This window comes from Macaca nemestrina, chromosome 12 (genome assembly GCF_043159975.1).
Source record: "Macaca nemestrina isolate mMacNem1 chromosome 12, mMacNem.hap1, whole genome shotgun sequence".
In the NCBI taxonomy this organism is placed as follows: domain Eukaryota; kingdom Metazoa; phylum Chordata; class Mammalia; order Primates; family Cercopithecidae; genus Macaca; species Macaca nemestrina.
The window spans coordinates 75283769-75308019 of NC_092136.1; the positions used below are offsets into that span (position 1 = coordinate 75283769).

At 41.2% G+C, this 24251-nt stretch overlaps 1 protein-coding gene across 4 annotated transcripts in view; it reads left to right on the top strand.

Moving 5' to 3' along the window:
* LOC105468772 (UV radiation resistance associated) overlaps positions 1 to 24251 on the top strand; it is a 325660-nt gene that overhangs the window by 297838 nt on the left and 3571 nt on the right. The window contains exon 15 of one of the 4 annotated variants that reach the window (XM_071075322.1): positions 19183 to 19260. The exons of 2 other annotated variants lie outside the window; for them this stretch is intronic. In XM_071075322.1, the coding sequence (XP_070931423.1) occupies positions 19183 to 19260 (78 nt within the window). Of the gene's footprint in view, positions 1 to 138; positions 24250 to 24251 lie in introns of those variants that run through there. One more of the 4 variants, XM_071075320.1, reaches the window with a different exon arrangement.

A 24251-nucleotide genomic window follows, 5' to 3' on the forward strand; every position in this document is an offset into this window, starting at 1 on the left:
GGGCCTGATTATGGAATGAGCATCAGGATCCATGACTGTGAGCATTAAAGGAAGAAAGCAGATAAGGAATAGGTCAGGGGGTCAGGACTTAGTGTGAGACCAGTAGGTACATTCTGAAATGTTTCTTGTATTTGTCAGTACCTGTTGAACCGTGAGGGCAAGCTGCTGCTGAAAGTGCTCCATCAGGATAGACCTGGACCTTTTAAAAAGAGAAGGGGAGAGGAGAAGTCTGATACAAAGAAGATACTAGATTCATTTACTTGACCTAAATGGAAAGCTGTTGGCTGTGTCCATTTAGTAATTCTTGACATTTGAATCCTTGGGTAGTGGGCAGTAACTTACAAAATCACGTGACTGGAAAGCAGCCTTGTAGAGTTAGCCTGCTAGGGGCAGCACTAGCTTCTGATTCCAGGTATTTTTCCCATCATCTGCTGTGTGGATTTGAAATTCGACCTCTCTGAAATTTGATTTCCTCTGCTGATGTGCCTTCAGAAAAATAAAAAAAAAAAACCTGTGATTGGTCTTTACTTTGATTTTTCAAAACGGCAAGTTTCAGATGTCTGGTCTTAGATAGGACTCAAATACACAACTGTTGTTAAGCAAATACACAACTGTTTAAAGAATTCCACTCAAAACATCAAAATAATTATTAAAGCTTGGTGTTGATATGGACTCGGATGCCTTCAGGAATATGAGAGAGGAATTAAGTTTTAATGTAAAGTAGTAAGAATAATGAAAGTGAGCTAGCAGGCATTTCTATAGCTTGTCTCTGTAAAGTTCTGTGATAGGCGCTCTGGAGGGAAACAAGAAGGCTCAAGCCCTGTCCCCAAGAGATTTGTGGTCCAGTTGGAAACAAGGCATAGAATTCATGAAGAGGTTTTCTAACACAATGGTAAATAACCTAAAATAATGAGAAAATTGGCAACCTACAACACTAATTAATTACACTCAATGAATCTTGCTCAGTGCAGGATAGCAGGTTATCCCTGTACCATTTACTGAAGTGTCTCTCTTTTCTCCACTGATGATAATGGCATCTCTTTTGTAAACCAAGTTCACTTATCCATAGAGATCCATTTCCAGGCTCCCTAGTCTGTTCTGTTGCTTTATTTGGCTAGCCATCGATTAGTATCACATTTTTAATTATTGTAAGATGTAATTTCTAAAAGTCTTGTTGAGATTTGAGGATGAAATAAAAATCAAAATGTCCATTTTACTACTGATAAAGCTGCTTGGAAAATGGGGCTTTCGATCTGTAATAAAATGGGCTTGCAAAGATGTCACTCAAAATTAAACTTATCCTCATAATCACAATGTAAACTGGAGAGCCACAGGCTTTCCCTAGAGAGGCAGACCCTTAACTAATTGGCAGGCAGTGATCAGGTGGCTTCTCTGCAGGAGCCCAGATAGGGCTGAGCCAAGAATACCCAGTTGCTATTTTGCCCTCTAAATTCACCAATCAGAAAAGTCCCGCCTCCTCTGAGAGAGTGAGAGGATGGAGAGAGCCAAAAGTGTTAACTCCTAAGCCATGTTCCTTCATAGGAAGGGAAAAGGAAAATACCTCCAGCTTTCTTGGTATCTGTTAGAGAAAAGCTCCTACGTAAGGCTCTTCTTCAAAACTCTTTGCTTTTCTTGACTTGAGTCTTTGAGTGATTTCACAGCTTTATGACATTGGGTCTTCCTAACTATGAACATGTTATATCGCTTGCTTTTTTTAAACATACCTCCGTGAAGTTTATAATTTTCTACATAAGGGTCTATGCATCTTTTATTAGATGTACTTAGTCATATTAGCTTACAGTTTTGGTTGCTGTTGTAAATTTTTTTATTATAATAGTTAACATTTTGTGGCTGGTATACAGGAATAGCACTGATTTTTAGTATTTTGAGAGTGTGTTCTGGCAACCTTGCTAGCAGTTACAGTAGTTTGTTTCGATTCTCTTGAATTTTTTGTGTATACAATCATATTTTCAGTGAATAATGGTATTGTTTCTATTTTTATAACTGCATTATTTTTCTTGTCTTACTACGTTTTATTACAGAAAAGGAGCAGTGATAGTGGATATACTTGTCTTCTGACTTCAAAGAGAATGCTTCTCATTTTTCACCATTAAGTATTATATTTATTGTAGATGTGGGTAGATATCCTGCATTAGCAAAAGGAATAATTTTTCTATTCTTAGCTTACTAAGAGTTGTTTTTTAATCATGAATGTGTGTATTTTGAATTTTACCATGTTTATTCTGAATCTATTGAGGTAACACTACATTTTTCTAATGTTAAACCATCTTTGCCTCCTGGTCATGATGTGTTATTTTTTCCTACATTATTGGGTTCCTTGGCTATTATTTTAGAATGTCTCCATCTGCAAACTGAAATGAGACTGGCCTACAGTTTTTCTTTCACATAAAATCCTTGTCTTATTTTGGTTCGAATTGACCAAACATGATGAGGTTATAAGAGCTTCATAAAATAAACTGAGGATCTTTACCTTCTTTTCTATTCTCTAGAACAGATAGAGGAAATATCTCTGTCTTAAAGGTATGGTAGAACCTAGAAAAAAACTAGTGTTTTTTGTTTGTTGCTGGGGAGAGTGTAGATTTTTAACTACTGATTTAATTTCTACAATGCTTACAGGTCTGTTTCTGTTCTGTTTTTCCAATTCCTCGTTTACTCGCTCCAGTCTGATTTTTAGTTCTATGAGTATGCTGAAATTCCTTTTATCTAGCTTGGTGCCTACTGAATTCTAAACATAGGCCCAAACCCAAAGGTCACTTTTCATCCTTACCCTGTTCAATGTCACCTGGCCTTGCTGGCCATTCCTGCCTTCCTGAAACACTCTTCCTTGTTGTCTTCCACAGGGCTGCCTCTCTTGGCTTTCCTGCTTCTAGTTTCTCCATGGCCCCATCTTAGGCCCTCTTCCCTTTTTCTCTCTCTACTCTCTTCTCTTTTTTTCTGTCCTCCTCTGCCTCCTCTCTACCCCCTTCTTAAGTGTTCTCACCCATTCCCATCGCTTTGAAAGCCATATATGCTTATGACTCCCAAAGTTTTGTTTTCAGCGTAAGCCTCTCCTGCACACTCTGGATAGCCAGGGGCCTACTTGACTCTGCCCCTGGGAGTATTACAAGCATCTCAGCCTCAACACAGCTAAAACCCTCCTTCCACCAGCACAATTCCTCTCAGCTAATGGGACCCTGTCTACCCAGTTGCTCAAACCAGGGAATCATCCTTGATCCCCTTCTTTTCTTCACTCACATCGGAGCTAATCTTATTCATCAGCAAGCCCTGTCATCACTAACTGCAAAATACACAATCTGTTCACTTCCCATCTCTGCTATTACCACTCCAGTCCAAGCCACCACCTTTTCTTCCCCAAACAGCTGCACCAGTGCAATTTGTCTCCCTGATTTCCCTCTTGTCCTGCCTCGGTCCACTCTCCATAGTAGCCAGAGTGATCTTTTTAAATGTTAGCTAGATCTTAATCACTCTCAGCTTCAGTGGCAAGAGTGAAATCCAGGTTTTTTTCCACAGTCTGCTTGGCCTCTGCCTCATCTGATACCACTCCCTTTCCACTCTCACGTCCTGTCACTGTAGTGGCCTCTGTGTGGTGATGTGAATAAGCTCTTTCCTGTCTGAGTGGTCGCGCTCACTGTTCCTCTGTAGAATGTGCTCTGTCTCTTCCTTCTTTCCTGCCACCATCCTCACCTCATCGCCTCATCGAGAGGGAATAGTTTAAGAAAAGCAGCTTTATGAACACAGCAGCTTTATTGGCAATGAATAGACACCTTGGCTGGAATGCAAATTCATTTTAAGAATGGGGAGAATCTGGGCTTTGTGGTTCCTTGGCAGTCCTTTTTAAGAAAAAGAATACAAAATTACAAATACAAAATCGGAAATGAAAAAGCATTTGGAATGAGAAACAAATGACAACAAATTACTGGAACCTTAGAGAGTAGGTCCTTTTCTTCTGAGATGTCTGTAGACAATTTACTCAAATTATTTATATATAAATGCTTCCTCATTGTAACCTGACTGCCCTGCTCCTCCTAAAACGCTGTGATTTCCAGCAACTCTCAGTTCTAAGGTATGGAGAAATTAATTGACTTTCCAGGCATAATTGACCCATGAACCTGTAGCAATAAAACTAGAATCTAGGTGTCCTGGCACTGATGTAGCAAACCCATTAAGCTCCAAGCTCATACATTTATAAATGTAGTGCCCCTCTGTGCCAGCTGTGCCAAGCACATAAACACTGGGTGAACAAGAATGTGCCACTTTATGGTACTGTAATGTAAAAAAGGCTACTAAAGTAGATGCAGAGCACTGCAAAATGAATGCTACATGTTAGTTCCAAGTGAAGATCACGGCAGGAAGCCAGGCTGGAAGTCACAAAGCTAAACAGAGCCGCAACAAGCACTTTGAGTCTCAGAGGAAATCTGAGAATTTCCGAGAGCAGCCATGGAGTGAGGAGTTACCTCTCAAGCCTTTGCTCCTTAGGGCAAAGGGTAAAAAAACTCAGGTTCCTAAGGGAGGCTCTTACATCTTTGGTAAAGCAAAACACTTCCATTTTCTGTGTGGTTGTTACCATTCACAGATTGGTCCCTGTGGAGGCAGATTGCTGTATGTTCTTTTGGTGTTGAGGATTTTATACTGGCTGAGGATCAGTGCATTCACTGAATTCCTCCTTATGGTAAGCTTCAAAGTTATGTGACAGCTTGTTTTGTTTTATTTTGTAAAGAAAAGCTGTGATAAAAATCCTTTTAATAGAGTAATTCTTTTTCTTGCACATTATGGAATTCTTAGCTAATATGAGAATGATCAACCTGATTAATCCTAAAATGAACCCCTATTTTCTGTGAACACAGTTGCACGGGGCACAGCTCTCAGTGATTTATGCCAGGTCTTTCCAAAAGGAGTGCCCATTTTTTCATCCTAAGATTATAACCTAGTCATAACTACCAAGCAACACAATTTTGAAAAGCAGAATTTCAGCTTAGAATCTGTGCTCTTGAATACTTTGATTAAAAGTCACCAGAATGTCATTTAAACATCCCGTTTTTCTTTTACTATTGCCTGCAAAGTGATCCGAGACTCAGATTGACATGCACATGCACCGCTGATGTGGGTGCTGAAGAATGTGCGCGCAAGCTGCTGTGTGATGGCTGCCTGGAAGACGATAAGTTTAGAACTGAGTGGAAGAGATTATGTGCTGAGGTTGCTGTGAATGGACTGTGTGATGGGGCCCCAGCATCCAGGTCCTGAGACAGTGCCTCGATTTTGTCCCTCCACCACTCCCCCACATTTTCTCAACTGACCCCCAGGTATAGCACTCTCCTATACTTGGAGGTCACCTCCGTTCTTTACTTAGGCAAGTTCCCACTACCCAGAATAGCCTGCCCCTTCCTCTGCCCTATCCAGATGTTGCTCTCACTTCAAGATCCAGCTCATATCCTACCTCATTCATTCACTCACTCAACACCACAGTGGCAGATACAGAGATAAGTATGTATTCTCTCAGTAGCTTAGAGTCACTTCTCTGCCTAGTCTTACCCACTAGGCTTTTGAGCAGCTTGGGTGTGGGGACCACGTCTTACTCATCTCTGTGGTCCCAGCCTGGCATTACGGAAGCCAGGGAGGCTAGAGAAGGGAATGAAGAAGCCATCTGAGCTGTTCTACTCATGGAATATGCTCCTTGAGCTTGTGTTCAAGGAGCTTACAGTCTAATTAAGGTAGTGAAATAGGAGCAAACAACATGTACTGAAAAAAGTAAAAAGTATGACATGCTATAAGAAAAGTAGGTAAGTTATTTTGAACATTCAGAGGAAGCCCTTTAGTTCCCGGTATGAGGGGTGTGGAGAAGCCTTTACTAAGGAGATAACATTTCAGTGGAGAGTGGACCTGGAGCACAAGAAGAATTTGACCACGTGAGGATTGGGGTATAGGACCAAGTAGGTTAAGAAACAGTGGCCCAGTTAGGTGGAAAGACTAGGACTATGAATTTGAATACCAGCACCACCATTTACTGCCTCTGTGACCTCAAACAAGTTTAAGCTACCTGCCTCAATCCCTTTACCTATAAAATGAGGGTAATAGTGCCTACCTAACAGTGTGGTCATAAGAATTAAATATGTAAGTACCTAGCATACTGCCTGGCACTTAGTAATACTTAATAAGCGGTAGCTTGTATAATGAATAAATGAATCGTATTTACTGTCTATATCTTTTTAAAATCAAATGCATCCTTTGCTATAGGTGTTTTTACTTTGATATCTATAGTCATCTGACAGCTTGGTATAGAATATGGCTCTTGTTCATGTTCTGGCTCCTGCTGTCTTGTACGTTAATGGTACAGATTTACCATGTGTCTACCTCTCACTTACCGCAAGTCCTTTATAAGACCACTCTGAGGACTTAGAAGTACCCTACACATCTGTTTGCCTACAAACTTTTTTTGGTACCTGCCTTCTTAGGTAACTCTCACCCATAATTAGAAGTTAGGAATAATAAAATCTCTTACTTGCAAAACTTTCTATGTTTTCACTTAAGCTTGCAAGAACCCTGTGAGGGTAGCTGGGTAAGAAGAATGACCACTATTTTACAAACCAAAAAACTGAGACTCACAGTGCCAAGCGACTTGCCAAGATCACATGATACTAAGTGATGGAACTGGGACCAGAAACCCAGATTATCTGACTCCTAATCCCATATCCTTTTTACCATATCACAGTGCCCTTTATTGGGTGATGGCCATTCTCTTCTTTCTCTGCCCTTCACCTGCCCTCCTGTCTCTGTGCTACCTCTATCCTAGTGCCTCCTACCTTCCTCAGGGAAACCCACCAGAGTCAAATCGAGAGCGCTGGAAAGATACACTGCAAAATTAGGCAGCAGGCCTGGTGGAAACATTCCTGGTTGTTTATTCTACCCCGTTTACCTCCAAGAGGGAGGAAACTAAAAGTCATAAAACTTTGGGAAGAATTTAAGAACTTTAAGACTGAAAGAAACAAAAATGATCACATTTCAATTTCATTGGTTGAGAAACAGGAACACGGAAGAAGGAAGCATGTGGGTTGGGTGAGTGGCCTAAAGTATATTTACCCATAGCGTTTGTGGAACGCTTCCTGTAATGGCATGCTCTTTTTTCTGAACAAGAAAGAATAAGAATAAGATAAAAACAAGATTTCAAAGCCATCTGTCCTGTTTTTTTCATAGAATTTTTTATCCTAAGTTTAATTTTTCCTGATTATAGAGTTTAAACTGTGTAACACCTCCATGCAAAGTAGTGTAACACAGAGGAAGGAGCACTAGATTTGGGAATCCGAAAATATGGGTTCCAGCTTCAGCTCTATCACTTAATTTTCATAAGTTTGTTTTTGAGTATCAGTTGTTTTGTTTTGTTTTTGTTTTGTTTGGTTGAGATGGAGTCTCGCTCTATCACCCAGGCTGGAGTGCAGTGGTGCGATCTCAGCTCACTGCTACCTCCGCCTCCCGGGTTCACACGATTCTCCTGCCTCAGCCTCCCAAGTAGCTGCGATTATAGGCATGCACCACCACGCCCAGCTAATTTTTGTATTTTTAGTAGAGACGGGTTTTCACCATGTTGGGCAGGCTGGTCTCGAACTCCTGACCTCGTGATCTGCCTGCCTCGGCCTCCCAAAGTGCTGGGATTACAGGCGTGAGCCACCGCGCCCAGCTGAGTATCAGTTCTTTAAATGGAGTTAATATCACCAGTTACTGGGAAACTAGTGGTATTATTTGCCAATGATACTATTATTTCCCAACCATAGTTTTTGTAGGCCAAATGAGATAATGTTCATCAAAGTGGTTTATAAACTAAAATGAACTGTGCAAAGTATTATTAAGTATTATTTTGGATTTGACAATGCATTAAGCATCTCTTCGGCATATAGCATTGTTCAGGAGACAAAGGAAGATTCAAAAGTGTAAGATTTTCCCTGCTGTTCCTTAGTCGACAGTTGTTTAGTTTATAATCTAAATTACAGATAAGACAAATTAAAAATTTTGAAGGACATGACTTGCAAAAATATTCTTATACATTGTTCACCCTCGCTGTCGTTTGGGACTTACAACCTGAGGCCCATCATTACTGTGTAGTCTGCTACAATGATGGAGGGCAACGTTGGGCTGACTTATTTTGGTTCAGGACCAGGCAAGCCATTTTTAAAGAGACAGAATCAATCTCAGTGACCTTAGTAAGGGTGGAGCACTGAGAAGTATCTTTGGCTGTTCAACAGCATGCTAGAATATTTCTCCAGAGTACTTTAGTGTTTAACAAACACTAGTGTTTAATGTTGGGAGAAGTAACTCGTGGCTTTATGTGAGGCCATCTCACTTTAGTGGTAAAATCTCCAAATAGTCCTTCTGCTGACCTATTTATAATGTAGTCCTCTGCTCCTTTTGGTAAATAGAATCAAGCTATAGCTTTAAATAAAAGTATTAGAAGAAGAAAATACCTAAGAAATTTGACACATTTTAGGAAAATGTGTTTTCATTAAACTGAGAATAATGAAAATTTAGAATAAGTGAGCCAATCTACTTTCCTTAAAATCAAGTAATGATATGGTAGTTCTGCTTTTACGCCAAACCACTTACCCTTGAAAATGAGGCAGTATCCAGTATTTAAATCTTTACAAAGCCTCACTGTTTAGAAACAGATCTACCCTCTTCCCTTCCGTCCATCATCCTTATGCTGAATTCAGAACTGAAATCTGGCAGATGACCCTCTAGGGAAGTAAAAAACATGTTGTCTAGCTGACGTTGGTTTTTAAATTTAGATCAAATAACATTGCCTTTGAAGTCTCAAGAGTCCTACTTAAGGTAGCTATATCAGATAGGCTTGCTTTTGAGAGCATTTCTTGCAGGCCAGCACCCGTAATATGAAAAGTTAAGCCTAGTCAAAACTAAATGAAAAAGAAAGTTTTATTGGAGTTATTTACTCTAAGATAGCTGTTTCAGAAGAACCTTGACGAGTCATCTCCTTGCCTCTAGACAGGAACACACAAGGCATATGGGTATCCGTAGTATTTTAAAAGACCTTAGGGGACCAGGCTTCTTCCATAACTCATTCCAGAGTTGAAACACCCTCACTTCAGGAAATTCTTCCCTACATTTAACTTACAGGCCCCCTCCTGCGGTTAACACCCATTTCCACTTTTTTCTGCCTCCTGTCAGGATGGAGAACAGCTGGCCAACATCCTTTGTGCACTAACCCTCCACTGGCGACAGAAAGGCACTTGGGTATCCCGGCCCCACCTCTCCCTGACTCCAGCAACTAAGTCTCTGAACCAAATTGAGATCTCTTTTCCCATTGTTTTTACTTGGGTCTTCTTTATTTCTGTTTACTCCTTTTGATTATAAAGTAGTATGTGCTCAATGAATAAAATTTGGAAGTTGTAAAAATATACAGAAGGGAAACAATAGCTCCATAATTCAGGCACAAAAAAATCACTGTTGTGTTAGTCAGTTTTCCTTGTGTTTCTTTTCTAATTCAGATCTTACCATCTGTACCAACACTTTTCAATAGAAATATAATATGAGCCATACATATAAATTTAAATATTCTGGCAGTCACATTTTTAAAAAGCTAAAGAGAAACAGGTAAGATAATTTTAATAATATATTTTATTTAATTCAAATAAAATCCAAGTTGTATATCCAAAATGTCTTGTAGACATGTAATCAACATTTTAAAGATGATTAATAAATATTTTACATTCTCTTTTTTCATACCAAGCCTTCTAAATCTAGTTTATACTTATAGCACATCTCAAGTCAGACTAACCACATTTCAAGTTCCAGCAACCAGTTCCTAGTGGTCATACTGGACAGTACAGTCCTTACAGCTTTTTTGTATACCATAATGTCTTAAGTATTTTATCAATGCCCTTTAAAACTTTTTATCATCATTTTTAATGGCTACGTAGTATTTCATCATTTAGATTTACTATAACAATATATTGAGGCAGTTCTGTTTTTCTCAACACATTGCCAGAAAACATCACCTAAATGTTTCCTTTTGCACACAACTAATTAAATTCATTTTTACATAAAGCAAGTATATTCACTGAATATCTGTGTGTCTGTACTAAGTTATATTGGAAAGCAGAAGAGTGGGTTTCCAGAAACAAAGACTAGATCGCTCCCATATGCTATTTACAAGACTTGGCTCCACGGTTGGACTGCACACAAATACAGTATTTTATTCTGCCTTAAATGCCCTTCCCTTCATTTCTTGCTCTACCCGACCCCCAACACACACATACATTGCCTGGTTCGCTCCCACTTACCCTTCAGGGTGCCAGTCAAATACAACCTCCTCTGATGAGTCTTCCCACTGATTACTGATTGCCTTCTTCATTGTAATATACAAAGTGTGTATTGTATTCAAAGCACCATGGTGTTCTGGTTATTGGTTTACTCTCTGTCTTCTCTACTAGAGTGGGAACTCCTTAATGATAGGAATCTTATTTTATACATCTCTTTATTTCCAGAGCCTCGAAAACTGTCAGGCAATGAAGTGTGGATTTCAGTAATGTCTGAAATATGTGTTGAAAATGCAAATGATGCAACATTAAGCATCAGTTGGATGGTAAAATATTAAGTACTACCTTCAGAATTCAGAGATCACTTTAGATTGGCATGGTTAAAGAAGAAAGAATGAATGAAGGAGTTAAATAAATGAGTTAAAAAATGAATGAGGGCTGGGCATGGTGGCTCACGCCTGTAATCCCAGCACTTTGGGAGGCTGAGGCCGGTGGATCACCTGAGGTCAGGAGTTCCAGACCAGCCTGACCAACATGGTGAAAACCTATCTCTATTAATACAAAAAATTAGCCGGGCATGGTGGCACACACTTGTAATCCAAGCTACTTGGGAGGCTGAGACAGGAGAATCGCTTGAACCCAGGAAGCGGAGGTTGCAGTGAGCCGAGATTGTGCCATTGCACTCCAGCCTGGGCAACAAGAGCAAAACTCCATCTCAAAAAAAAAAGAATGCAGCCGGGCGTGGTAGCTCACACCTATAATCCCAGCACTTTGGGAGGCCAAGGTGGGTGGATCACTTGAGGTCCGGAGTTCAAGACCAGCCTAACCAACATGGAGAAACCCCATCTCTACTAAAAATACAAAAATTAGCCGGGCGTGGTAGTGCATGCCTGTAATTCCAGCTACTCGGGAGGCCAAGGCACAAGAATCACTTGAACATGGGAGGCGGAGGTTGCAGTGAGCCAAGATTGCACCCACAACTGCACTCAAGCCTGGGCAAAAAGAGCGAGACTCCATCAAAAAAAAAAAAAAAAACCAGTTAGGACTTGAATCGGGTTTTAAAAGATGGGCATACTTAAATGAATTAGAGAGAGAATTAGTATGAAAGCCACTGGGATATGCATACTAAAAAAGCAGTGTTTTTCAGTAGGCATTCATTAGCACTGGGGTCCCCAACCCTTGGCTGTGTACCTGTAGCAGTCCATATCCTGTTAGGAACCAGACCTCACAGCAGGAGGTGAGTGGGGGCAAGTGAGGATTACCCCTGAACTCCACCTCCTATCAGATCAGCTGCAGCATTAGATTCTCATAGGAGCACAAACCCTATTGTGAACTGCATATGTGGGGGATCTAGGTTGTGTGCTCCTTGTGAGAAGCTAATGCCTGATGATCTGAGATGGAATAGTTTCATCCTGAAACCAGCCCCCTGCCTACGACCCATGGAGAAGTTGTCTTCCATGAAACCAGTCCCTGAGGCCAAAAAGGTTGGGGACCACTGCTTTAGCATATGTTGATAAGTGTCAGTAAGCAAGTATCCTTCCGGATCGAATGCGCTGCACTAAGTTTCAAGAAGGCTTAGCGATATGGTCTTTGCCCATCAAAAGCTGGTAAGTGTTGGCAGCATTAGAAATGAGCACTGGCTGCTTCAGTATGACCTTGGGTGCCAGGCGTGGGAGGTGTTTTTTGTTTGTTTGTTTTGAGACAGTATCTCGCTCTGTTGCTCAGGCTGGAGTGCAGTGGCGCCATCATAGCTCACTGCAACCTCGAACTCCTGGGCTCAAGTGATCCCCCCACCTCTGCCTCCCAAAGTGCTGGGACTGCAGGCATGAGCCACCCTGCCCAGCTGTGACCTTTGGGCTTAAGCTCGACTTAGATATAATTCCCTGTGTTTTGTTTTGTTTAGCCTCTGGATCCATCTGAGGAAATTCCCTGTTTTAATTTTAAAGAGTTTACATATCATTTCATATTATGTTTATTCTATAATTCTTCTCTTAATGGATAGCAATGTATAATAATAGTTAATATCATTATAGCTAATATCAAGTGACTATTACTGCAAAGCAGGTACTCTTCCAAAGCACTTTGAATATATTATTCAGTTAACTCATTTAATCCTCACACCACCCTGTGAATTAGGACCCACTAACCTCTCCCATCTTGGAACTGAGGGAACTGAGGAACTGAGGGGTTAAATCACTTAATGTGACACAGCCATCAAGTGGAAGAACTAAGATTTGAGCCCAGGCAGAGTAGTTTTAGAAGTCCTGCTTTAACCATTACATGGACAACCTCTCCTATAACTAGTTAAGAATAAAGTATTTTACACAAGGGATCATTTAGCATCTGGTGATTCCAGAAAAGGAGTCTTGTTATTACAGCCTTCTCCTGGTTTTCTTCATTCCTCTCTGAATGCTCCTTCTTACCTCATTTGAAGGCTCCTCTTCCTCTACCTCATCACAAAAAGCTGGAGCTCCTAAAGGCTCAGTCCTGGGCCCTTTTTTCTCTTACTTTATTCTTAGTGGAGATAAGTTCTGATATCAGAAATTGCCTCCTGTACATTTTCACAGCACATTCTACGTGCCCATGCATTTTTCTACCAGTCTTCCATCCCAGTCATGATATGCTCTTTGCTTTCTGCAAATGGAACCACTTTCCATTATTCTACACTAGCCAGGAAGCCAGGCAGAAACCTTGGTTCCTCCTTTTCTTCCTCACCCTTCTATCCAACTCTGGCAACTCCTGCCAATTTCTCCTGCTATTTCTATTTGTCTATGTGTGTACATTCCCATTCTGATGTACGCCTCCATTACCTTTCACCTGTACTACTGCACAGCCTGCAGTCTCCCACCATCCACTCTGGCCCCTCCAGTCCAGTCTGCTCTCCAGCTGCAGCCAGAATGCACTTTCCAAAGTGTAAATCTCTCTCTCTCTCTCTCTCTCTCCTTTGCCTGAAAGTTCTCTCCACCTCTGACTCTCTCTCTCTCTCTCCTTTGCCTGAAAGTTCTAAACATGGCTTGTGACTGCTGCATGGTCTAGACTTTGTTTTACTCCTCAGTTTTATCTTCTACCATAGAACTCTTCACTCATTGACCTTTTGGGTCCTCAAACATTGTTATCTTTCTTGACAGAAGGTCTTAGCAAATGCTGTTCCTGCTGCCTGGAAGATACTCTCCTCACCAACCCATTCTTTACCTGATAAAGAACTCTATTAGCCCTTCTAATCTTGGCCTTTTCTGTCTGCGTCAGATCTCTGCTACAAGCTCTTTGAGCCCGTGTCCTCTCTGCATAGCACGGGTCAGAGGTGGTTGTTTGACATTGATGTCTGTGATTCTGTGATACTTGTCTGTCTTCTCTCACTAGACAATAAATTCCATGAAAACATGAACCATGGCCTTTTTCCAATTATTATAGCCCAGCGCAGCACCTAGTGTATAGTAGATACCCAGTATGTATTTGAAAAAGGGGGTAAATCAATTTCTTTTTTTAATTAATTAATTAATTAATTTTTATTATTTTTTTTTGAGACGGAGTCTCGCTCTGTCGCCCAGGCTGGAGTGCAGTGGCTCAATCTCCACTCACTGCAAGCTCCGCCTCCCAGGTTCACGCCATTCTCCTGCCTCAGCCTCCCGTGTAGCTGGGACTACAGGTGCCCGCCACTACACCTGGCTAATTTTTGTATTTTTAGTAGAGACGGGGTTTCACCGTTTTAGCCAGGATGGTCTCCATCTCCTGACCTCATGATCTGCCCATCTCGGCCTCCCAAAGTGCTGGGATTACAGGCGTGAACCACTGCACCCGGCCCAATTAATTTGTGTTATACTCCACCTCCTTTAGGAGTATAGGGGACTATAAAAGATAAGGTTACCAAGATGTCATCTTTAGAGTCCCAGTCTCTTACTAAACAGTAATTAAATGGCGGCTAATTGTAACTCAAGCACTTCTGCCCAAGGCCTCCAGCATCTCTGGAAATAGTGGCAGAGCTATCATTTTTCTTTTGAAATAACAAACAACTAAACCCTCACAGTTTGGTTCATGTGAGAGTTTATTAGAGAGCTGACGGTAGGTCAGCGTTAGCTGTATCTTTCAAAGACTTCATCTCACAGATTCTGTCACGGGTCCTCGGAGTCTAATGCATCCTTTAGCTCCCTTCCAAGTCTAGTTTTTAAATTCTGAAAACATTCTCTGACCAGGGTTTTAATTTCCCTATTGAGTTTCTTCTGGGGCTGGGTTCTGTGAGATTGTTGTTCCTCTGGTTTCCCTGGCAAAGGTAGAGGTTTTTTAAAAATTTTTCCCTGGTTTTCAGCATAAACAGTTTATTATTCCCAAGTCTCAAGTGCTGTCCAGACACTCTGAGGGGTCCCCAGGTATCATTCCTGGCATCTCTTTCCTGTTCTTTCCATGTTCTCGTGTAGGATGTTACTTAAGCCCTATATAAATGACATCAAGATGGGCTATGTCTGTTTCTACAGACCATTTTACAGTCCTCATAATGTTGGTTGCCTGACTGTGATTTTAGTACATTAATTTGTGTGATGATTTCTTAAAGTGAAAGCTGATGAGTGAAGTGGTTGACTTGACCCCTCCCAGGACCTCTCTTTGTCTCCCTGAAGGATCACTGTGTATTCTCTGATGCCATGGAGCTCAGCCTGGAGCCTGAGCTGGCCTCCAGATGGGCTCTGGGCAATAGGCACCCCCTCATCCTCTGTCCACTGGCCCAAGCTGGGCCATGGAGGCCTGATGGCCAAGACATCACATCACAAAGCCTGGGGAACTGGATTTCTTCAGCTTGCTTATTTTGTCCTTTGCCTGTGGAACTCTTTCACCAATTCATCTTTCCATCACTACTCAGTTTAAATAAAATCCAAAGGCTGCCTTGTTCAGTTATACCGTTTTATACTCTGTTTTTATTTAGTCAGACTTTGGCAGGAAACCTTCCAAGCGAAGCCCAGGGGAAAAGTGACCATTGGCACAGATTTCAGCCTGTGCTTTTGGCCCAATATTGTTTCTATTTTTATTTTGTTTCGTGTTTTTGTTAACATCCAGGGCAAAGATTAAGTACTTACACTTATCTAGTAATGGTGAGAGGCCTTTAGATTGCTTGCCTGTGGCCTGGAGACTGCATGCTTAAAACTATTAACCCCCAGCTACCTCCTGGGAGATAAGATCTAGCTGTTAAATTTGGCTTTCCCTAAAGGAGGTTCTGAGCTCCTGCTTAATCTGAGAGAGGGAAAGTAGAAGGATAAATCCCAACCTTTGCTGAATTTTGAAAAAAGGATAGTAGCTTAATTTATGGAGGTTGTTTTTTGAAAAAAAACTAACTTTATGTCATAATTTCTTAGCTGCCAAAAGACGTAATTCTACCTCAGCTTTGCCTTGGCAACCTGCTTTTGGCACTCTGTGCAAGCCTGTCATTGCTCTGCATTATTTAAGCAGTAATCTTTAAGAAGGTGAGAAACTATTATTGCTTTTTAACACAGTTGACATGATATTGGCGCAGAGTAGTACCTAGAGCTTCAAACATTTCTAGTGGCCATCAACCAACTTAAACACCTCCATGTAAAGGTCTCCCTGCCATGAGGTCATAGATTGCTACAAGAGGGGAGAAAGAAGAAGATCAAAAGTTGTTTAAAAGTTGGGTTTTTTTTTTTCTTTTTAAGTATTCTTATTCCACTGAGTTGTAGCTGTAGATTTTGGCCAGGAGCCAGACAATCAAGATTTAGTATTTTGACCAGCTGTGATCTAGTAATGTCCCTCAGAGGAAACATTTTGTAGGAGGGAAAGACACATATTTGAGATTGTGAATTGTACTCTGTCCTCATACTTTACAGTGTGGGACCTGGTTGTAGACAGATAAAACAAGTACAAGTGAATCTGAAAGATTATTAGGAAAAAAAAATGTTTCAAATGGTTAAAACCTCACCCCAGCTTCAAGAACTCTCTTGATGTGGTAAATCTTTACATGCTTTCTTTATTTCATTTTCCCGTAAGTTTCCACATTTACATCAGTTTGTGGCAGAATGTATTTCTGCTCATAGCTGATGCTTAGAATGCCTAACAGTATAATAAGTCTTAGAAAGTCAAAAGAGCAACACAAACTGAATGTAGGCAGGAAGAGAAGAGAAGGAAAATAAACCAATCCACTTAACCTAAAAATTATTCTCATTCTCACCCCGTCCTCAAATAGAAGTAGAGATCAAATGTAGATGTTTTGGTGACAATAAAAAACTTAAGATCCTAGGGACTGGGAAAGAGAAGGAAATTAACAGTTAGGCAGACCGGCTTGGTTAAATCACATATTTCTACCCAGTGGTTTCATGACCTTGGTCGAGTTACCTAACCTCTGTGCTTCAGTTTCTACATCTGTAAAATGAGGATGATGTTTGTAATACTTCATAGAGATGTCATAAGGATTAAATGAGACCATGTATAAAGCTGTTAACAGAGTGTTTAATCAGTAGCACTTTATAAATTTTAGTTGCCGTTTTATTATTATTAATAATTTATTGGGTACTTATTCCTGGTACTAAGAATTTTACTTGTATATCTCATTAAATCCTTACTGCAATAACTGTTGGGTAGATATAACCATTTTACAAAAGAGGAAACCTAGGCTGGGAGCTGTGAGGTGCACCCTCAGTGTCTCGTGTTTCCTAACGATGGCGCTGCATGTGGAGCTCTGGCATGTTACCTATGGGAGATGTGGAAATGGGAATCACATTTTGGACTGGTGCTTTCTTAACTTGTTCTCTCTTTCCCAATCTCTTTTCTGTAAAAGGAGGCTATAGCTTCACACAGTAAAACCAAGAGGAAGAGGAGAGGGAAATGATGGGGCAAGGATGGTGGAGTAGAGGAAACTGGGCAACTGGGCTCTACCAGTTCCTGGGTTGGCTTCATGGCAAGGTGTTTATATAATGGTTATAAAAGTGCTGTATATGGTCTTCCTCATTTTAGTCAGAGAAATAGAGAATTTCTCCCTCTTACAAAAATTCTCTCTCCCTGAAGCTAAATTCATGCAGCAAAAGGCTGCATCAGGGGTTTGGGGACAATTGGAATGTACCTCAAAGGATTCTGGGAAGTTCTTATAGTCCCTAGGCGGTAGGTAGATCATGTAAACAGAGGAATTTTGATCATTTCGACTTTATTCAAAGCTTTCCCCACCTCATGTCCCCAAGAAAAAAAGAAAAAAAACCTAAAATTGTGTTTTGCATTGAACAAATTAAATCTGTTGATTGATTTGGATCTTTTTTTCTCCAAATCTCTTTTATACTTTTTTCTTTTTTCTTTTTTCTTTTCTTTTTTTTTTTTTTCTGAGACAGAGTCTCACTCTGTTGCCCAGGTTGGAGTGCAGTGGCTGCAATCTCGGCTCACTACAACCTCCACCTCCTGGGTTCAAGAGATTCTCCTGCCTCAGCCTCCCATGCAACTGGGATTACAGGTGCCCACCATGAAGCCGGGCTAATTTTTGTATTTTTAGTAGCGATGGGGCTTTGGCCTTGTTGGCCAGGCTGATCTTGAACTCCTGACCTCAGGTGATCCACCGACCTTGGCCTCCCAAAGTGCTGGGATTACAGGTGTGAGCCACCACACCCAGCCTTTTTTTTTTTTTTTTTTTTTGAGGTAGGGGTCTTACCTTCATCCAAGGTGGAATGCAGTAACGTGATCATAGCTCACGGCAACCTCAACCTCCTGGACTCAAGTGATCCTCCCACCTCAGCCTCCCAAAGTGCTGGGACTACAGACATAAGCCACCACGCCCAGCACCGTACTTCTTCATTTGCTGCTTGCAGCTAGCTCCCTGATGTACGGAAGTGGAGGTGTGGGAAGGTAGGTGGGAGGAGTTCTGTTTGTTCCTGCTTGAAACAGTATGCTGTATAAGAGAAACAGTAAAAGGAGAATAATACTTGGAATTTGAGGCCCACTGAAATGAATTATAATGACAGCAACCACAGATACAACTACTACTGACACCAGTGTCTATGCCAGGCATCCTGCCAATGATTTTAAGCACATTATTTTATTTAATCCTTATTTAATCTAATGATCTATTTTATAAATAGTCATTAAATATGCCCACAGTCATATAACTCGGGGGTGTCCAACCCCCGGACCGCAGACTTTCACCCGTCTGTGGCCTGTTAAGAACCAGGCCGCACAGCAGGAGGCGATGGGGGTGAGCAGGCATTATCCCCTGAGCTCTGCCTCCCATCAGATGAGCCATGGTATTAGATTCTCATAGGAGCACAAATCCTTTTGTGAACTGTATGTGTGAGGGATCTAGGTTGTGTGCTCCTTATGAGAATCTAACTAACGCCTGATGATCTGAGGTGGCAGTTCCATATCCCCGCCCCCAAGTCCACAGGAGAATTGTCTTCCATGCAACAGGTACCTGGTGCCAAAAAGATTGAGGACCACTGATATAACTAATAAACGAACGTGACCTTAAGTTATAACTCCACATAGATGGGATCATAGTGGCAGAGCTAGGAGTAGAATCCAGGTCTTTGAACAGTCCTTCTTGTCACTACCGTCTCTAGAGCTGAAGAGATGAGAAAAGGTAGTTGATAGCAATAAATAAGGACTCACAGAATGAGAAACAAATTAATCATCTTAATTTAGAGAGCTCAGAGAAAACTTGATCCAAAGAAGCCAAACTGAAACTAGACTGTCCTCCTTGACATCTAAACTCCAGGCCACTTGGCTTCTCCCTCATTGTGCCATTGTTTGTGACCTCAGGAAATCCTTTTTTACTTATGGCAAAAGGTTTATTAAGTAATTTAACAGTCTCTGGTGTGGTTCAATTATTCAACAAGCTATACTGTGTTTCACTAAACCATAGCCTAGTAAATTTGCAATTATGATATCTTTGGGTTGTTGTTTTTTAATAAATTCCTTTTAATTGCAACATTAAACCCCAGATGTCATGTTTCCAGTTTGGAGCTAAGCCCAACTGGAAGAGACAGCCACTCACGGGAAATGGCTGGTGAGGAGAATGTGTGCAGTGAACTAGCAGACTCGGTCCAGTTGCTTGAACCTCAGGCTCTGCACCCGCAATTCTAGTGCCTCCAAACACACGGGGCCCCTTGGTGGGAGCAGACAATAAAGAAAAGCTACCGAGTTTCCTAATATGTCCACACCTCCCAAAAAGCACACATTTTTGCTTTTGGTTGTCTAAGGGTAGAGGCTCCCTGTAAGTTTTTCATCACAACATAAATAATGTACTAATTGCATTTGATGAGTAAATTGTCAACAGCCTTTAAAAATTGGTCATATAATTAGTAAATCTGTGAGTTTCAACCTCTTCATCTAGGTGAAATAGTCATGAAGCCAGACTGTAATCAAAGAATCTTGAAACCTCCTGAATATTCTGTTTTGAACTATTATTTGCCTTTTTAATTCCTGCCTTTCTCTCTTTAGGCAAGAGTAGAGATAAAAATACTCTTATTTCTTTATCTTATACTAAAATATGAATGAAGGGTCTTTCTCAAAACGTTCTGTTAAATATAAAATCAAAATTATTTTATGAAAAATCTCTGCAGTATGTTTTTATACAGAGATGCTCACAGCAGTTTGTTTTTTAATAGTAAAGGTTCAGAAACATCCTAAATCTACAAAAGCAAGGGAATAATTAAGTAAATTATGATAGTCCATTCAGTGAAGCAGCCGTTTAGAATTCTGCTTACCAGGAGGTTTTAATAGCATCCAACAGTAGGACGTAGAATTCTGTATATACCAGAAACACGGCTTTAGTGTTTCTTTCTTGTTTCCATTTTTTTTTTTTTTTTTTTTTGAGACAAGGTCTTGCTCTGTCGCCCAAGCTAAAGTGCAGTGGCGTGATCGCAGCTCACTGCAACCCAGGCTCATGCAATCCTCCCACCTCAGCACACAGCTGGTGGGACTACAGGCGCTCACCACCATACCCAGCTAATTTTTTAATTTTTTGTAGAGACAGGGTCTCCCTATGTGGCCCAGGCTGGTCTCAAACTCCTGGGTTCAAGCAGTCCTCCTACAGTGCTGGGATCACAGGTGTGAGCTGCCTGCCACACCTAACCCATAGGATTTCTTTTAAAATTCAACACACGTATTTAAAATCAAAGTCTGAAAGGAAAATACCCAAAATTAATAGCAGTTGCTTGATGGGTAATAGACTTGTAAGTTTTTATTTTTTTTATATAGTTAACATATTTTTAGTTTTCCTGTGAGTAAAACTATTGTAATAACTAAAAATACACGCGTGTTTAATGTAATCATTCGATACTTCAACTGTTTGGAGCTTGGCTATCTTAAAAATTGGGATGTAGCTGGGAATCTTGGAAGTAATAAAAAAAATCAATTCTGAACAGCCAAAACTATGTTACCAAACTCATATAATAAATAAAGCATGTTATGCCCAGGACAGCTCCTGGCCCGCCACTGAAATTCTGTTTACTCATACTTCGCACACAATTTTCAGGATATCTGCTTTACAAGAACACAGCAAACTAAGAAAAGGGTTGAGCGGCCACTGCGGGCAGGGGCACTGACTCAACCACTCTCAGCACCAGAGGGGAATGGAAGAACCCATGCCAGACTTACCTCCAGACCCGCGTCCTATGGAACAGACACCACTGAACATCTGTAGTCCTCTTACTCTGTCGTCGCTCAGTAATACATGTTCATATCTGTGGCCCACGGGGCTCAGAACATTGTTGACGGTCGAGAAAATGCCTTTTCTTGTTCAACTTTTTTAAGATCGTAAGAAAAGCTGTAATAAAAATTTTTGAAAGGTTTAATCTCATGTAACTAAAAATGGAGGGAAAAATGTGGTGATAAAAAGGTAAACCTTAGATATGTAGACTTCTTCATTATCTTTCCAAAAATAACTAATTTCCTTACCATTCTTAAGAGAGAACATTTTGGCTGGGACCTGTGGCTCACACCTGTAATCCCAATATTTTGGGAGGCCAAGGCAAGAGGATCACTTGAGCCCAGGAGCTGGAGACCAGTGTGTGCAAGATGATGAGACCCTGTCTCTAAAAAAAGTTAAAACTAAAAAACATTAACCGGGCATGGTAGCACACACCTGTAGTCTCAGCTACTTGGGAGACTGAGGTGGGAGGATCCCTTGAGGCCAGGAGTTGAGGCCGCAGTGAGCTGTGATCACACCAGTGCACTCTAGCCTGAGCAACAGAGTGAGACTTTGTCTCTAAAAAACTTTTTTTTTTTAATTTAGAAAATTAAAAAAATTTAAAAATGAAAAAACGAAGAGAGAGAGAACCTTTTACTGGTACTTGGATTTTCCAATTTGAATCTGATACTACCATTACCTGAGTTTTCATACAGATCCAAGGGAACTGGAGAAGAATGTCACAAAATCAGGACGTCAGAAAATACCAAAGTTCCCACCTCTCAAAGCCTTGGAGTCCATCCATGAAAACAGGAATAACATACCATCTTAGAGTTTGTGGGCAAATGAGAAGGCACTTAGCTTGATGTGTACTATGTCTTTGGCACTTAGCAAATGTTACTTGAATTTGAATGTTGTGTTCCCATGTGGGACACGATAGATAGGATGGGCTCTGGAGTCAGACGGAATCTAGTTCAGATGTGATTCTTCAGCCTTGAACAAACCGCATGACCCACCACCTGCTATCTTCCTCGCAGGACACTCGAGGGCTGTGTGGGCAGCACATCTTCCACGGGGCTCAGAACATTATTAACGGTCGGGAAAATGGTCGTTCCCTTCGCATTGTAGTTGGCGAGGTGGGGCAGTGGGGGTTGTTACACCTCATTACTTTTCTGTTGTACGAAGTGGAGAACTTTTAGAGCGTCTCAGAATCAATGAGGGCTACAAACACCCTGTTCCTCTTGTGTGGCAAGCACTGCTGGGTGTGCCCCAGGCCTGTTTCTCATGCCCTGCCTTTTATCAGCCCACTGGGAGCCCCACAGAGCAGCAGAGCAGGACGCTTGGGGTGGGGGCAGGGGTGGGAGGACGGCAGCACAGGGTCGCAGCATGAGGGGTTAAGCACCTGGCTCTAGCCACACACCAACAAATCACCTTCAGTGTTGCAGGCTGCTTCACCTGGTGCTTCCACCCCTCGTGGGCTGGGCTGGCAAATGAAAGCTAGGCTTGTCTGCACAGAATAGACTGTAGACTGAGGTGCTGCTGATGTTCTCTTTTGGTTTGAGTACCTAGTCAGCCTGCAAGATCATTTAGAGAGGGACATGGTCAGCAAGTGGTAGAGTAAAAACAAGGTTTGCAGAAATGTGTAGCTTACCCAATTATTGGGAGTTGTGACAACATATTAACTATAAACCTAGATCGAGGCCAGCAGATTTTGCTCTGTTTTGTTTTTTCTTGAGAACTAAAAACTGTAATTTACTGTTCTACTTGCCTAGTTCTATATGCACCCCAGCTACCACTCCTAATTATGAAATCTCTCCTGGCATCAGTACTCACAGCCAGGCAGAGGAGCCTGATGGACCCAAGGATTAGAAGCTGTGTGGTTGCCCCTTCCCAAGAATAACCCTTGCTTGGGTGTCTGAGACTGCAGGTATAATCCTGCATCAGAAACAGTCTGAGAGGAGAGAGAGCAGGGAGCTGGGGCCAGGGCTTGTGGCTATAGAAACAAGTAGAAGAAATCCCAGATCTCTTCTTTTCTGGGGCACTTCTTGCTATTGTAATTTGAAAATGTATTATTTGAATAATGAGGAATGTCTTTCTCCTTCAGGATTGGTAGCTCCTTGGAGGCAGGGCCTACTGGTCTTGCATCTGTCTCCCTGCCCCAAGGCCAAGCACATATGGGAACTATTTGTTGGGTATGTGTAGTTTCAAGTTCTGCCTCTACCCCTGCCTAGTGGTTGCCCTTCTGCAAGCCACTTAACCGTCTGTGCGTGTTTCCTCATCTGAAGCACACAAGTCAAATGATCTGTGTGCACCTCCCTCTGCCTCTGGACCCAATCTATTCATATGGTTGTATTGAAGCTAATTTCATCCACATACAAGAATGTCTAGAGCTAGCATAGTGTATAACATAGCCATCATTTCCAGGATGTAGATACTCTTATTTCCATTAACTGATTATTATTTATTATTTCAGACTTAACTTTACCCTGCTTTCTCTATAGAGTTTTGGTAAAGACTAAGTGAAATGATGTATAGGAAATTACTTCAGAAATTATAAAGTTTGTATAACTGAACAATGATTATTATTGCTGGCCCAAAGATACCCTCCTGAGAAGAAACTCAGACTCAAAAGATGGCACTGCAGACCAAGTATTGTAAAACATATGTGTGGCTAGCCCCATCAAAGAATGTATTTCCCAAGGTAGTTTTTCATTAAAAAAAAAAAAAGGAACCCCTCAAAAAATTTTTTTTTAATTTTTAAAATGTCACCTTGACCCTCTCTCTCTCTCTGCCAGTTCTCTAATGCAAGGTGGTTAGCATTTGTTAGCATTTGAGTGTTGGCAAGGTCGTTGGTCATGAAATCATGAGTCACAGATCTTAGTCTCGCCTTGTCGCTGCCTCACTGAGTGTGGGCAAGTCATGTAACTTCGCTGCCAGATGAGGATGCCTGCTTTTCAAAGCTAAAATAAGAATTGAATTGCACTAAAAACAAGAATGAAATTATGGATAGCCCTTCAGAAATATGAAGTTGGTTACATCCTTCACATGTTTTTCTTGCCAGATCCAGCCTGTCCAGTTACTTCACCGCTTCCCTATAGGACAAGGTTTCTGTTGCCCGCCCCGCCTTGGGCCGTCTTCTCTAAATATATTGCATTGTGTCTGTATCCTGCTGGAAGGAAGCTCCCAAAGTTGGACCCACATACCTCATGTTGTTTTTTGCATTCACACACTGCAATAACTATAGTCTAAGATTGATTCTTACCTATTTTTATTAGCTCAGACCTAAGTATGCTGTTTCCTGTCACTGGATCCAGAAGGCTTACACCAAGTTCTGAAGTAGAAAGTAACTTCTTGTTTTTGTTTCTCTT